Below are 17123 nucleotides of genomic sequence, written 5' to 3'. Positions count from 1 at the left end.
TGTCCATCTGATGTAGGTGTGAAGAGCCTCAAATGAAGCTAAAAGCGACACTTATAGTTACAGTTACTTTCAAATCCAATGCTGGAGTTCCATCGATGCCCCAGTGCAGAGTACAGAGCCGAAACAACAACAAAAAGATATGTAAATCTGCACTGCACGATCTAGAGTAGAGGAAGTCATTAGAGAAGAACAGACACACTGGAAGTCAAGATAAGGAAATGTCAGCTTGTACATTTATTTTATTATTCACAGGTGAACACAGCAGAGGCATGGAGTGTTTCACATCCCCTCGGGGGCACATTCAGCAGGGCGAAATGTCAACGATTGAATCAGAAATAGAAATATTTCATGCGGGGCTGCATATATGCCCCCCGGAGATACATCATGTTTCACCAACACAGTTTAAAACCAATCAACCACTGATCTCTATCGACTGGAGTCAATGTTTACTTCTTTTTTGTTGTTTTTTTTTTTTTATTTGTGTGCAGGACAGCCCAGTTGGAGATAAAAGTTTCACCAACAGTCCAACAGGCAGAAAGCACAGGACCAAAGGAGCGTTAAGATGAATCACACACTAAAATGAGAGAGAGTGGGGAAAGCCCTGTGGTGATATGCCTTCTTCACTCTAGTACTGTACACTGACATGCTTTAGACAGGAAGCAGAGGGGAAGGTGGGGGTGACGGGAGCGTTTTCAGCCTCGGCCAACGCTCTTTAAATGGAGTACATTTATCTCCACCTGCTTGTCTCCCGAGCCCGGGCTTTAGTTTGGAATTACCCAAAGGAAAGGTTTACATTTGACAGAATGAAAGAGAAAGAGGAATCCGTCCGTTTCCACACAGAGGGATGAAAGAGCAGAGCAGAGTTCCCTTCAAGTGACAGCTCAATCCGTGCGGCTGTCTTCCCTTTAGAGAGACAACTTTTCATCGAGTCAGACTGTGCAGCCGCTCGCTCATGAAAGCCAGTCTCATTTCCGAGTCCATGACTCTGTGTGTGTGTGTGTGTGCGTGTTTGTGTGTGTGTGTGCTTGCGTGTGCGAGTGTCATCGCCTCAATCTCCATGGCGATGATGTCCCATTCAGCCAAGCACCTGCCGGGATAAGAGGTGGGGGAGGAGGGGGGGTTTCAGTCAGTCAGTCAAGCAGGGGAAAAAAGCATTAAAATGGCTGCCGTGCCCTCGCCAGGTGTTGGTGTATTGAAAAGAATCAGACTTCCGAAGATCATTCAGCTCCATTTACCTTTTGGGATCACCTGGGGTGCAGCAACCAAGGTGAGACCGAGGTAACCATAGCAACGCATGACGACTACATCTGTGTCGGCTCAAAAAAACATTCAGCTAAAGACCAAAACACGTCGCAAAAACACATCTGAGATATTATTTCATGTGCAGTGCGGTACAGTGGTTCTCAAAGAGTCCAGGAAGTCCCAGGAGTCCATGAGGGGATACCTGCGGGGTCATAGAGGAAGCTCCAGGAAGTCCCAAACAATTCATTCACTAGATATTTAATTGTACAGAAATTTTCTCAGTCAGAGTGTACAAGGACAAGACAATTATACAACTGAATACTAAATCAACAGCATAAATATTGTCTCATGGGTCTGGAAATTCAGTGAAATTATACAAAGCAATGCTAATGAACTGTCAAATGAGAAGACATTGCACACAATTCCCTTATTACACACATTATGACAGTTTAATAAAAAGTGCAAGGCTGGTTGACAAACACTGCTGCCTCAAACTGAACACCACAGAGTTTCAAAAGAAATGAGAGGTTTTGTGCTTGTTGAGGGATTATTATTGTCCCTCATTATTTGGATCAAGTGATACTTTAAGTAGATCTTGGCCTGCAACTGTGGTCTACCTCCAAAATGACAGAGGTCCCTCTCTGACCACAAATGCTGAGTTTTCTTTTGGGGTGATGCCAGATGTCCAAACCTGCTTCATCTTTCCTTCAGGAGCTGATAACCCACTTAAAGTGAGACTGTGTTCCCTTTTAATAGATATTCTCCACATGCAAATAACAAGTTGAATTCCTAAGAAATAAAAAGCACCCTTGCTCAATTCAATGCACTCAAGGACATTCGCTGCTGCAGCCTTACTTGATCTGATATGAGCAGTAGCTTTAGGTGGCTAATGTTTGCTAAGGCTAATGTTTGCTAATGAATTGTTGTGTAACTAAAATTACTAATATAATTCCTCTCTATTTGTGCTACTGTGTTTTAGCACTTGTCCTTCTCCCATAAATGTTACCTTTGGCCAAAGTGACCACTGTTCAGCAAAAGTTACATCGTCTCATTTAAAGGAATGTGACTAGCATGGCTTTCAGTGGAGTCTTTCAGTGTCCCATGATAGTCGAAATGCTTTTTCAGAGGCATTAATATTCTGGTTCATCTTACAGGCCCAACATTTAGCAAAGCCCTCTTATTTACCATCTTACCCAGAGTCAGATGAGAAGATGGATGTCACTTTAATCTGTGCATGTAGTGCACAGATACAGTAGGTCCAGGAGTGTTTAGTCCGGCTTCGCACAAAGACTGGAAGCTGGGGGAAATACTAAATATAATCAGAAGTGTAAAACACCTTTCAACAGTTCCACAGTTGTCTTTTTAACATGCTGCATTTTGCTCATGCAACTCTAGTAACACTAATGACTGCTTACTAAACAGACCAGTATCTGAAATGCTCAGAGGGAACAGGTCAATAGAGATAGATAGTGTAGCACTTGAATTTTTAGAACAGAAAATTGGATAAACATTACAGTGAGCCATTATGTTCCATCCAACAATCTGGATGTGGTAACTCCACTCTGAGGACAGTAGGCTACTTATGAGAAGCTGCGTGCAATCACTTTGCTCAGCTGTTGTTGGTCAAGCGAGAGCTCCATTGCCAACTGCTCCTAAAACCACAATGTCTCACTTCCTCTGTTCAGTAAACAAAACATTTGATGATGAGTCAGCTGTGTGGTTATTCCAAGCTGTGTTTAAGATAGCATTTCCCCAGCTTTCAGTCTTTTTTACGAAGCTAGAATAAACATGTCAAAAGACACAAACATGAAATTTCTATTGTGTCCATGACAGCAAGAAAGTTAAGATAGATACAAAGTTAAGAAGATAAGATACAAACACTTCTAATCTGAAACATCAAGATTAATGTCTTTCAGGGTCAATCAACCCCCCCCCCCCAAAAAAAAAAAATAATAATAATAATAAAATAGTGCTACTGTTAGCAAAACATATCAACATTTTAAGAATAATGTGATGAAAAGCTTTTGTTTTATTTCCTCATGTTATAAGATATCTGTCACCCAGTCAAATGTTTTCATAACTATAGTTATAAATCTGAGGATTATCAGCACTTCATCTCTGAAAAGATACACTGCTGTTGCATTTTTAAGTGTAACTGTTCAATGTCACAGTGAAACATATATTCCCCTCCATGCTGCTGGAGTGAGGAGTCTCAGAGACGCATGTCTCAAAATATGGGCAAATAAAGCCAAAATTATCTGTATTCCACATAAATAGTTCAGGTGACTGGAGGTATTTTGAGGAAAAAAGCTAACCCCCACAGTCTTCTGTCAGCACATTCTGTTATACTGTGATGTTTTTTAATTAACTTTTTAGTTGTATCAGCTCTGCATCAGTCGAAGCATCTTTGACCTGACTTGTATCTGTGCTGCTCTTACAGATTTTTCACTGGATAGAGTTGGTCACTGGTGCGAAATAGCAGCTCTGGGAAGAAGCAACAAACTAAATGCTCCATGAAACATGACCAAAGCTGAAAAAAAAAAAAAAAACATTGAAATGTTTTAGAGGGGACTTTTCCTTTAATATTTCTTGAATCCAGTGTAATAGATTGAAAGCAGGCATCCAAGAAGCAGAGAGAGTCAAGGGCAAAAGCTGCAGGAATTTCCGTTTAGTGACTGTGACTGTGTGTTTGTGCATCTTTGTTTATCTGCGTGCATGACTGAGAAATGGCGGCGAACGAGTGTGTGTTTGTGAATTACAAATCGAAAAAAGAAGGACAGACCCCTGTGTGTCTATGTGTGTGACTGCGTGTGTGTATGTGTGTCTTTGAGCACCGATGCGTCTGGACCTACAGAGTGTGAAATGGAGCAGGGAGGTTCAGGCTTCAGCCACGACACACACACACACACACACACACACACACACACACACACACACACACACACACACACACGTCTCTCTCACTATGTTTCTATCTCTTGCTCTCTCGCCTATCCCACCAACCCTTCATCCTCCTCTTCTCTCTGCTTTCATTTTCCTCTCCTTCCCTGCTTTTCCCACCCCCACCCCCCTTTTCCTCCGACTCCTTTTCACACTCTTCCCTTCAACTTGCTCTATATCTCTCTGTCGCTGCTTTATTCCGCCTCTTTATCTCTCTGGATAAAGCTCTCCCTGCTGTGGAGTTTGTTTTTCCCCCTGCTCTGCCTTTATCTTCCGTTTGGATGCTGTGTATGTGTAGTAGCATAGAGAGAGAGAGAGAGAGACATAGACAGAGAGAGAAAGGAGAGAGACATGTCAGGCCAATGATGGATTAGAATACTAAAATACTGGAGAGAGAAAGCAGACACACTAGACTCTCAAATCTGACATGCTGTGTATGAGTGTGTGCGTGCGTGCGTGCGCTTCTGTACGTGTAAATCTACTGCACGGTAATAGAACAATAAAAAGAACGCTTCTTTCCAAGCACACACACACATCCTCCTTCTCTATTCCTCTCTCACCCTGGAGGCTCTCTTTCTCTATCGCTCTCTCTCCCTGAGTTGATTTAACGCATGGCTTCTCCGCTTGTTTATTTCAGTACATATTAATGTAAATCACCGATGTCCACTCCCTCCTCTCCCTCCCTCCGCTGTCTCTCTTTCTCCCTCTGTCCATCCCTCTTGTCGTCCTGCCACAGAGTGTCGGCCCTAATGACAAACAGCCGAGACAACAATTAAAACGAACAACGGGGCCTGGTAAAAGGCCGTCACTCTGGCCCCCGCCGGCCACGTCAATCAGACACCAGCCCACCCTTGCTGACCTCAATTAACCCCCACTATTGGGTGGTAGGAGGTGGGGGTGTTGGGGGGGGGTTCTGACCTCGCTATCTAATTCTGTGTAACGGAGGAGAGGATGGAGGGAGGGAGTGATTCTGAGGTCAGAGGAAGCTGCTCATCGCTTTTTGAGGTAATTTGCTGCACAGTATATGCTCACTTTTGTCAAATTTACAGAAGAATTGTCTTGTTGTTCCAGACAAAGCACAGTAGCCAGTAGATGGTCACACCAGAGAGCCGCACAGCCAAAATCATCTGTACATACATGTAAAGTGGGTGGCGCTAGAAGCTTGGTGACTCCTCGCAGGGCTAGTTAGCTAACACAGTAGCTAATGAGCCAGCCAGCCCAGAACATGCTAGCGCTAGCCATTCACAGTAGCTGTCCAAGATGGCTGGCTTGTTAACTTGAGTCAGCCTGTGAACAGGTACAGGCAAATCCATTCAGATGAATTTATATAGCTTGAAAATGTTGCAGCATTCTCAATGTTACTGTATATACTTCTACACTACTAAAACACCGTCTTTACACTAACTGGTGTGAGGCCACATGAAAAAGAAATGTCAGACGGAGCTTATTCTCTGGCTGAGCATGACCTCCAACAAGCAGCACTAGTTGAAATCTTAGCAAACTATCTCTAACAACTTTTCTAGACTACAGTGTGTGTGTGTGTGTGTGTGTTCGTGGTACTGAGGGGACACGTCACCCAGTGCAACAGTGTGGCTCACTGATGTGTTTCTAACAGAAGAAGATATATGAGGCTTTGATGCAAACACATACAACACTTGTTAGTAGGATACATTCGTTGTTGGCTTGGGTCTCTTCATGGGATTTACTTTGTTTTTCTTTAACCTTTCCAAAGCTGTCCTGACCTGCAGCTCTCTGATGATTCCCCGTAAAGCTGCTTAATGAAAACACTTCACAGAAACATTTGCAGTTATTACAATGAATGAATGTTTCATTGATCTGTTAGATTCCAGGGCCTGATCGCTGTTTATGACTCTTTATTCAGACTTTGGCAAACTGCTCTCAGAACATCAGGTTTTACTGTTCAGCCTGTTAAATGTTTACAGAAGTATCTCAGGTGAGCCAACGGAGCTTTACTGTCTCTCATCGCTGTCCGCTGACTGACAGACGCTTTGTCTGAGGGGTGTGTTCACACAGAAGGGCCTTTGTGATTGTGTGTTTGTGTGTGCGTGTGTGTGTGTGTATTTCTCAGCAAACACATGCAACAGCAGGGCCCAAGGAAAGAAAAGGAAAGGTTAAAGTGCACTGCAGCCCCGTCACCTCCCTCTGTCTCCCTCCTTTCACTCCCGGTGTGGTTTGTTTCCTCAGAGGCTTCACAAAGCACCGAGCACCTTTCTTCCTCTGTCATTCTTTTCTCCTCCTTTATTCTGCCCGTCCTCCCTTCTCTTTTTCTTCTTTTCTCTTTTTATTTTTGGTTATTCTCCTTTTCATCCTCATCTTCTGTCCATTTTAATCTTTGCTGTTCTTATTTTGTCCTTTGTCCCCCGAATCTCTGTCCATCTCGTCTTCCCTCTTTTCATTCTCTCAGTTCCATCCTTCCTTTTCTCTGATTTCTAAATATCTCCTCTTTCCCCTTCTTTGTTTCAGCCTCTCTTCTGTCAGTTTTCTTCTCCTCTTTTCCTCCTCTCCTTCCTTCCTCTTCCCATTCCTACTCTTTTCCTCTCCTTTCATCCCCTGCTCCCTTCTTCCACAACTTTTTCCTTGCTGCTTTCTTCAGTATCTTTTCTTTTTTCTTCATATCATCCATTCTTTCCTTCCTCTTTTTTCATCCTCTCCCTCCGATTTGTGTCCTCTTTTTTCTCCTCTCCTCTCCATGCTTTCCTTTCTCCTTGTTTTCCCTCCTTCCCCCTCTCACCAACCTCTTCCTCTCTCTTATTTCCTGTTTTTGTCCTCTCTTCACCATCTTCTTTCTATTTCTGTCTTCCCATTCCCTCTATCTCATCTTTTCCGTCCCTTCTCTTCCTTCCCTCCCTCTCTCCCTCCTTGCCCTCCACCATCACTGGTGCCCCTGCAGATGGAAGTTAATTTTACACACTCCCAAGAAATAGGAAAGGAACAAGGAAAAAAAAATTAGTGTCAGCAAAAGATTTATAAGACATAGAAAATCAAGAGCCGGCGATTCTCTCTGCTATGTTTGTGCTCCAGGGTCCTTTCTGTTCTCGCTATAGCACACTATTTCTATCACTATAACCCCCCCACACACACAACACACACGCACACAAAGAGACACAGACACTCCTCTCCCCCAGGAGCCTGTCAGATGATAAAGAGATGTTGTCAGGGACTGATTATCAGCCTCCCAACTAAAAACAAGTAACACATCAAACGCACAAAGACCACACAGGGACTTGGCCTTATTTTTTTTCTTAATTTCTCCTTCATACGCATCTCTCTCCCACTCGTTCTCCAACTCTTTTCATTTTGTCTCTGTGTCGGTGTCAGAAGTAGCGTGTGTTTTTCGCCTGCTGGGGAGCTATTTGATTTGTTCTGCCGTTTTAGAGCTCATATTGTTTCTGGTGTGTTGTTTTTATTATGACGGCTTTATTCATATCGGTGCCTGTGGCAGCTCAGGTCCCGGTCCTGAGTCACCGGGGAGGGAGATAGGGACGGGGATAGAGCAATAAAGCAAGAAAGAGCTGCATCGGCTCAAAACATGGCAGGCAGTATGAGTGCAAATGCATGTGTGTGTGTGTGTGAATCTATACAGGATGTGTGCCTATGCTGACGTGGGTGGGAACGATGAAGTACAGGACTCAAATTATAACAAAAAGCTTTACCCAATTTTCTTTGCAATCTCTCCGCCTGAACCCTGCACGAGCGCGCACAGACACACACATCACACACTTGGCACTTGATGTTCATTAAACAATGAGAGACAAGTGTGTAATTTGTCATTCACCATGGCTGCAGAATAGGGACAGTGGCAGGGAGAAGAGGATCGCTTCATTCATCACCATAATAAAGTTTGACTGATGCATCGTACATCAATGCCACTTCCCCCTTCAGTCATTGTTAGGATGACCCATAGACAGGTGAGTCACAACCAGTAGGACAAATCATAATCCATCAAAAAAAAAAAAAAAAGCAAAAAAATAACAAGGTCCAACTGCAGCCGCAGGGTATTTCTGTATGTGTGTGGTGTTCATTAACACCCAGCGTTTTCACTCCAAATTATCTGTCGGCCAAATGAAGGAGCTGTTCTAGAGCTACTGATTGATTCTCGAGTAGTAATGAATAAAAAAAAGTCTATATCATAAAAGTCATGTTTGTTTACACATTGTATCACGCTAAAACACTTGTTAGCAATATCACATGATCCAACCTTTTCACATTCTCATTGTCTATGTTGTAAAAAACCAAATGAAAGAGTTTGGAGCACACCACTGTGTATCTAATTGTGTTGTTAGCTAACTTGGTAACAGTAGCTAGTTCACTTGTCAGCTTAGGACTGAGCCCATTCACATAGAACCTAGTCACTGTTCTATTGATGAATAAATTAAATGAAATTACATTTTAAATAACAGATTCCAACCGTGCACAACATCATAGTTGTTGCGTTTGTGTAGTCTCAGCCTGAAATGCTAACAATTGTTTTATAAAATATGCATGCTACGGTAAAGTGATTCATGGATTGTACGCTACGCAGAATGGGAAGAATAGGAAAGTGTGCCATTGTTGGGACTTGGGAAAGTTTACACCTTATTCTAAAATGATCACCTCCTCTGCATCTTTGTAACCAGATAAATGGAAACACTACATTTATTGTGGTACATATAGCATCTTAATAACAAGTCAAATGAACTGTGTTCGCATTGCAGCTCCTTTTTAAATAGTTGCGTTGAGTTGAATCATTAATATTGTGTCACTTATTGTTGTTGAACTGCCAGCAATGGTGGCTTTGAAGTTTGTGGACACTTGGCTGTTTTTTTTTTTTCCACCAACTGAGAAATATCCTAGCTGTCAGAAATTCATATGTACTGTTGATGACTGAAAATTAGGAGGCTGACATGAACAGTCTCCTCAGCTGCTCTCAGATACTCAGTATGATATAAACCTATAAGCCAGTGTTTTATCGTGCTGACACACGTTGGCCTGCTAATATTTATACACTTTATACACAACTGAGACAAGCCCCTCAAACTAACAGAATTCATCTGGATTGGTTGATGGCAGTATGTGAACATGCTACCACGACTAGGTGTCCTGTGCTCCCAGCACATTAATACACTGCAGCTGCAGTCAGCCCATGTTGAACAAAGTGCCATTTTCAGTGGAGGAATGGAGGGAAGAAAGGACAGAAGTAAGGACTCAAGGGGATGCTACTGACAAAATGTGAAGTCCATTTCTTCACTATGCTTTCCATTCCTTTACAGCCATCAGTCCAGGTTTGCAGGTCCATTATATGTGAGTGTGTGCATGTGCATGTGTATGTGTGTGTGCGTGTGTGTCTACTCTGTATCCTTCGTTCTACCCCCAGCTGAGGGAGGCAGACAGAAGCAGGAGGAGCAGTAGTATGGCTTTAGGAGGGCCAGTGGGGATGGAAGCAGCCCCCCCTGTGCCGGAGGAGCCCAGGTTGGAGACAGTGGCCCTCTCTGAGTACAGCGGGATGACGTCAAACTGGCCACCATCATCAGCCTCTTCCTCTGTCTGTGTCAGTTCCTCCTCTTCTTCACTCTCCACCACCTGGCAGGAAAGAAACAGGGTAGGTAAAAATGTCTCAGCGTCTACATCCTCACATTTCAGAACGCTCCAAAGCCAGCAGCATTTAGTGAAGACCAAGCTTCATATCTCTGCATTCTTTGGCCACATGTTTGTGGAAGGGACTTCCAATCTGGTAATTCACCATTTGTTTGACATCATTTCAAACAGGATATTAAGTTTTATCACTTATGTTTCATCAGGCACATTTTTGTGCTAGTAAACACCAAAGAACAAATTAAGTCTTATTTTGTCTTAAAAAGCTAAGTCTTATTTCATATTTTATAATTTGAAATTGTATGTTGGGTTTTGAGATTGAATTTGATCAAACACAATTCATTTGTATTCCATAATCTGAATTTCAAATGGACTTTGATCCAAACACATAATCAAAACATTAATTAATTAAAGGTGGTGTATAGTCTTTCTGAAACACTGAGTTGAAGGACTTAAAAAGAACAGACAAGCACAGATTCAACCAATTCTAAATTCTTAATAATACATGAACTCAAAGTGGGTTGCATAGCGTGAAGCCATTTTCCAGAGCCGGTCACAACATTTTTTGGGGCCCTAAGCAGAAATGATTTCCCCCAACATACCCTCACTCCAATACTGAATCACTGATAGAAAGATAATAAATTATGCTAAAAACAAGCAATCAGTGCACTTTTTTGCATATCATTTGTAATTTTTTTGCATGTCATTTGTAATTTGCATGGAAAGTGCATTAAAAGAGAAAGGCATAAATTAATTTTTAAGGCAGCTGCTAAGGAATCTGAGCAGCTACAAGGATTCTGCTGAGAGATCTTAGTTAGAGCAACAATACCGAAACTTCATCACATTTAGGAGGGAGCTGCGGTGGGTGAGGGAGCCACAGCAATGAACAGCATTGGCAAAGTACCAGTTGAGTTCGTGTATAAAATCTTATAGACAGTAGGATTATCCAGATAATTGACCTTGTTTGCTTTTCTCACACGAAACGATTCCAAGTTTACAGTATAGTGTGAGATCACTTGCTAAACGAAGGCCAAATGGCAGATCTCCAAACCCTTTTTTTCAGTTGAGTTTGTGTTTCTGTTGGATGAATGAGAACGGACAGTTTGCTAATGGACCAGCTACAACCAGCTAGCTAAGCTGCCTGTTCACTCTTTGCATTATAGTTCATCAGATAATAATTTGCTTCATTTTGAGACCCCACTACAATTGGATTTTCATTTTTGAGGGATTCCAGGTCTTAATTCAGGGGTCAGAGGCCACCATATTTCACACACTGACTATCGTGAGAGAGGGATTCATCAGGCTATACTGGCCGTGCTGTACACCTGCATGAATAAGATTGGATGTTACTCATCAGCTAGTAGTCAAGCAGCTGATAAATCAAGCCTGAATGAAGCAGCTGATGCAACCCAGGAAATGCAAGCATGACGTTAGTGCCCTGCCTGTACTCATGCTATTGTCTATTAGGCCCTCTATTAGCAAAACAAAAAGAAGAGGTGATGGGGGTCGTGGAGTTGCGATATGTTGCACATTCAGCTTGTAAGCTGGAGGCTGAAGTTCTTGATCCCTCACGGACCACCAACAATGAACTCTGTGATTTGTAATAGTTCTTAAGGCACAGACAAATGATGTCATCCTGCTGTTATGGGCACCAGATAAGAATATGTAAACATATTTTGCAGTATGCAATTTGGATGACTTGTGTAGCTGCCATGCACAGATATTAGAAAGAACTCAATTAAAAAATGTAGGTTTGATTCTTAAAAACATCATCATGTAATTTTGGGGTTTTACACATTTGCCCAGAATCAATGATCTGTCTGATGAGGGTTGAGGTCTGAAATAACACAATCGGGATATGAAGAACTGAATTGTAAGGCAACACTGCAACACACATTATATGTTTTCAAACAGACAGACTGGCAGACTTTCAGAAGCATATAAAAGAGTCACAATACAGAATCCAGATTGTTGTTCAATATCTGCTTGTTCTAATGTGCCAACAGAAATCTAACGTCACGCAATTTATTACACATAAGTTTGGTTCATGCTTGAAATTATAATGTTTGTTTTGCAATTAAACAGGAAGTTAAATGTATCGTGTGTTCCATGTGTGAACGCCTTGATCAACAAGTCTTTACTTAAAACTTTAAAGCTGTTGATGAATATGATTCACTGCAGCGTAATGAGTGTTAAGTGTTGGGGACACCCAGCTGCTCATTCTCAATGATATGCACCAACATCTGGGGCTGCCCAAGGCTGATGCTAGGTTATTGTTTTTCTACTCATGATAATACACTCCTCTGTCATTTCGTTGAAATACTGTCTCTGATACCTGCTCATGTCATGGTGTTTAGAGCTTTTGACTGGCAATTTTTGATTCAACTTCATCATCTCGTCTGACAGTTGCAGAAGCTGTGAACAAGGCAGTCATTTAGGTCTGCTTCAGGCTGCAGAAAGGGATCATGGTGAGGTTCTTCTCACTTTTGTGGAGTGATGTGACAATAATTCTGTTCATTAGCAGTGAAATAGATTCTAATAAGTATTGTGTACTGTGTTTGAGATGGGATGTTAAAAATATTAAGCCTCACCAGCAGAGAGAGCGCCCTCATTCTAAGCTTCATCTGCAGAGTTATTCTTAGTCACTATCTTTTATTGAGAGTCTTTGTGACCTTTCCTTTGATCTGCTATTTTATAACACATTGGTAGGGGACAGAACAAGCCTGAAGAATATAGTTAATATTTCTTTGAAGATAATTGGAGTGAAGATGACAGACTTGGGTTTTTTTTTTTTTTAGGACCAGCACATGTCTAGTGAACTTACACATATACTTATTATATACAGTGTTGTTACAATATGTGTATATTGCTGCTTGTTGAGAGGTGTCATGTGAAGTTGCTGTGTATAGGATAATTATTGTATAGTGTTGTATTGTATTATGTTGTAGACCCCATTTCCCCTTAGAATTAATATGAGATCTGTGTCTGGATGTCTTAATTCAGGTGTAAATGCATGCAGAACAAACTGCAGTCACAATGTGCCTGGATCTGCCAGGCCACATCTTGAGGTGGTCTGACTTGAATTATGGTCTGGCCTTAGTCAGTCACATTCTTACCTGCCCAACAAGTTGAAAGATCACCTAACCTCTCCTCTTAGTGCTATTTGAAACTTCCTATCAAAAAGCTGCAAATGAGAAGCCTGCAGAGCGAAGCTCTCAAGGGACCGCTACATTATATGAGAGAGTCACATGACCAACAGGGGGCAGAGCTAATATTATCGCAAGCCAGCTGGATTAAAACAACTGGACACTGCATTCCAAGATAGCAACCCATTCAGTCCAATGGAGGTTGCTCACAAAGTCAACACAACAAAAAAATATCTGGGCTTCCATTTTTAGAACACGCATGCACATCCTTAATGACAAAATAATTTACTGAGATTTTACATTTTTATTAGCCTTAATGGATCAAATTAAGACATACATAGAAACACTTTGGAGTGTTTATTCATCGTTTTACAGACGATGAGGGTGAGGGTTCCTGGCAGGTCATTCTGATTAGATGGGGATACGCTTGAAACAAACTGGTTCATACAAAGTCTGGACTGACCATGTCTAAAGGCAAAAGTCTTTGTTGCTGTTGGCCACACTCGAGGGGACCATTCATGGAGGTGAACACATGACAAAGGGGCAAACACAGTCATAAAGAAACAAAAAACGAGCTACTTTCACACCTCCTCACAGCAGGGCCTGGGATTGTTGGAGCAATGCTCTCGGAAAGTTACACAGTCCCTTCACTTCAATGTTGGAAAGGTGTGAGGGAAAAGTCACACTGCTGGACGACTTGCCAAGAACTTCACTAAGCATACTGACACCTTTACCGTCTTAGTAAGACACTTAGTAAATAGCCTAAATGAAAAGTATCCCATTGATGCTCATCAATGAACAGAAATGGACATGCCCTAAGTGGGAGTAGTAAAGTGCAAAGCTTAATTTAATTTAACGAAGTTGCACATTATATTTCTGAAAGAACAAGTTATTATATATATTCTATATATCACAGAACACAATCTGTGTCTGATTATGACATTTATCATTTTTTTCTACTATGACTTGAATGCCCCTTAACTTGTCTTTATTAAAATGCATTAATAAAAAAGGCTAGCATGCTATATCCTCAAAATTACATAATATTCTTAAAGTCAGTAAAGCTTTCAGCTATGTCAAAACAAAAATGAATATCTCTACGAATGAGAATATGAACAGGCTACTGGTATTCACACTCACATTAAAATCCCGCCTCGCTACACATTTGATTGCATTCCTTGTGGAAATGTAACATTTAAAACAAAGAGCAGTAATCTATGTCTCTAAGTGTGACATTTTTTTCCACTGCTGGAGCGGATAGTCAGCTTTTTGAAGTGAAACCTTTCAAATTCTTGAAAAATCACTTTAGAGAAACAAGCCAAAGCTCCTCAGAAAGACAAGACAAGCAGCAGAGTGACGGACGGATGAAGAGATTTGGAGCAGGTATGGATGAAGGGGGGAAGGGTACAGTGAAAGACTGAGCATGCAAGACTGAATGAAATGAGAACAGAAAGAAAAGGGTCAATGAGTAAAAGAAGAAAAAGGAAGGATACAGAAACTTAGGAAAGGACAGAAGGAAGGAAGAAGGAGGGAAGAGGGGGATTTGGGGAAGGAAGAGAAAGGGGGAGACATATGGGCATGAATAAATTCATACTAATGAAGCCTGACTGATGCACTGCTTCCAACCAACACCTCATCTAATCCGCTCAGTGGGAGAGAGACACAGACGGACACAGAGAGGAAGAGAGAGAGAGAGCGAGCGGAGGAGGGCAACCGAAGAAGAGAGAGAGTTGGAATCCCCTCTTGTCTGGCGGCCCAGATTATCTTTGGCAATGAGGCATGCTGGGAGCCAGGGAGCCACAGCCACGGCAGATTGTGGTCTGGCCAAAGTTACAGTAGCCAGGACCATGACTGAATTGGACCACGTTTAATGGTCAGTATTGGACAAGGGCAGCCAGGAGCTGTGAAAGGAGGAACTCTCAGAACATATGTGTTAACAGCACATTTCAGCATGTCTGTGTGTCTGTTACTGTCTGCACATGATGAGCTGGCAGACTCAGACATGATCCAACAGGACTGAAATCAAAACACTTCAGGCCAAGACTTGTCTATGTGCCACAGACTGTGTGTAGCCTTATGGGCTGGGAGAGACAAATTAAACAGACACAGTCAGGACAGTTAAAACATTTGTTTGGCTATAGTTGAGGTCTGACCCTGATCCCCTCACCACCCACCTGCTAAGCAGCATACAGCAGGGAAATGTATGTCGAATATAAACTGAGCAATCACTTGGCTGAGATTGGAACATACTCACACCTGAACTGGCCCAATCAGTGGCAGTAACCTCATATGCATCAAAGTTCATAGTCCGTCTCTGAGTCGTAACTCAGCCAAATCTGAACTTACAGATTTGTTGATTCAGTGTGACTTCCTAACCTTCCTCATCGTAAATAACTGTTCAGAAATCCGCTTAGAAATCAGAGATCATCATAAAGACGCCCCTTAAAACTCCAGAATTTGCCTGAGAACCATCATGTATAACAGACTGTATAACAGTGCACAATAACATCAACTCAAATGCAAGCCGTACTGATCACATCTCACATTTTTCCCATTTTCATGTGCAATCGTCATTTTTAAATGAGTAATACATATAAGTAAATCAGGGTGTACGTATTGTATATATTGTAAATTCCATAGGGTATATGATACTGTGCAATATTTTTCTTGTTCTCTTGTCCTCTGACTTCTTGTATTCTGTCCTGTTGCTGCTGTAACATGTGAATTTCCCCCCATTGTGGGATAGATAAAGTCTATCTTATCTTATCTTATCTTATCTTATCTTATGTTTTTACATTTTCTTCAGTATCAAAGTAATCCAGTAATCTGTACATCCATGATTACTTACATGATTGCAAACACAAGCTGCTGATCCGTAATTCAGCGTATTTTCAAGTGTGCCAGTTTCCCAAAATGTAAACCAATATAGGCTAAAAATGGGGCTCAATTGTAGCCCATAGTTAACTGACTGACTCCATGGCAACGTGATACTTCCCATTTCAACTTCCAAAGCCCCAAATTATGAAGCATGGCTCAGAGCACTTACAGCATGAATATCACCCAAACAGAAGTAAGAGAAAGTACAATAAGAAGAATGACAAAATCCATTCTTCTACCATCCATATATTTTGAAAGGATATTCCATCAACATGGTTCTTACGTTCCTGGAACACTGATACTCTCCTCTATTCATTTAGAAACAGATATTAGAGTGTTGAAAACACAGTGCACGGGGGTGTTAGGGGGCACAGTTGTCTCAGTTTTGTCTGAGGGGGGACTTTGAATCCCCCTGGTCCATACTATTGTTTTCAGGTTGTTGTCGACCATACAGGAATGTGTAAACAATAGGAAAACAGCTAAATCTCCTCTTTTCTTTTAGTCATCAAGCAACAAAATTACACATTACAGCCAGCATCTGGTACAGAGTGGGACAGCTGACAAGTCCTCCAAATTAGACAGCAAAATATGCTGTTGTTCATGCCCTCTCAAACAACACATAAGCCTGATTCAGATGGGATTAACATCACAAGGGGAGGTAGGAGAATGAAATCTTCCCTGCGCTCCTCAGTAGTACACCCGTTGATCTGGACACCGTTTTAACCATGATGAAATTACAGGATGCGATCTGTCACAGACATGAACATTCAGCAGCACAAAGCCGAAACAGAAAACCAAAACCTCTCTGGGGGGTGCGTGAGAGGAATTTGAGCCAAAAATCATAACTCATATCTAAATTGTAACTCAGTCAATTCTGAAGACACACACATGAACCACATATTGATCATTCATATCAGTCAGTGTGATTTACACTTCCTTAGGACATCATTATCTTTGATGTCCATCATGACATAAGGTCCATAAAGGTCCATAAATCCCCTAAGAAGTGACAGAAAAATGGCCAAAAACATTTGAGGAAATAGCAAACTAGTATCGTATGTAGTATAGTATATAGTATAGTATTTGTATTTACTCTACAGTATATGCTCCTCTCTCACTGTCAGGACTAAACAATCATGTAGGTTGATGGAAATAGTTGTCGTATAGTATTGAATACCATTACCTACATTTTACCTTAGGCCTCAGTCTTTGACCAGGTCTTGACAGTTGACCAAATGTGAAAATATTTGGGCCCAGGCTTAAAGCAAATGTGTTCAAACAAAAGATCCTGCCAAGCTTCTCTCAGCTGTTGTGGAGAGATTCTCA

The 17123-nt window shown here is 41.7% G+C and overlaps 1 protein-coding gene across 1 annotated transcript in view; it reads right to left on the bottom strand.

The window, feature by feature from the left end:
- Positions 1–6652: 6652 nt before the first annotated feature.
- The window catches only part of gfra3 (GDNF family receptor alpha 3), a 51969-nt gene continuing 41498 nt past the window's right edge, over positions 6653–17123 (bottom strand). The window contains exon 8 of the mRNA XM_076739124.1: positions 6653–9762. Coding sequence (XP_076595239.1) covers positions 9547–9762 — 216 coding nt within the window. The 3' untranslated portion in view covers positions 6653–9546. The remainder of the gene's footprint in view (positions 9763–17123) is intronic.

The sequence above is a fragment of the Chaetodon auriga genome, chromosome 9 (genome assembly GCF_051107435.1).
Source record: "Chaetodon auriga isolate fChaAug3 chromosome 9, fChaAug3.hap1, whole genome shotgun sequence".
NCBI classification, from domain to species: Eukaryota; Metazoa; Chordata; class Actinopteri; order Chaetodontiformes; family Chaetodontidae; genus Chaetodon; species Chaetodon auriga.
This window is presented reverse-complemented; position numbering and strand designations above follow the sequence as displayed.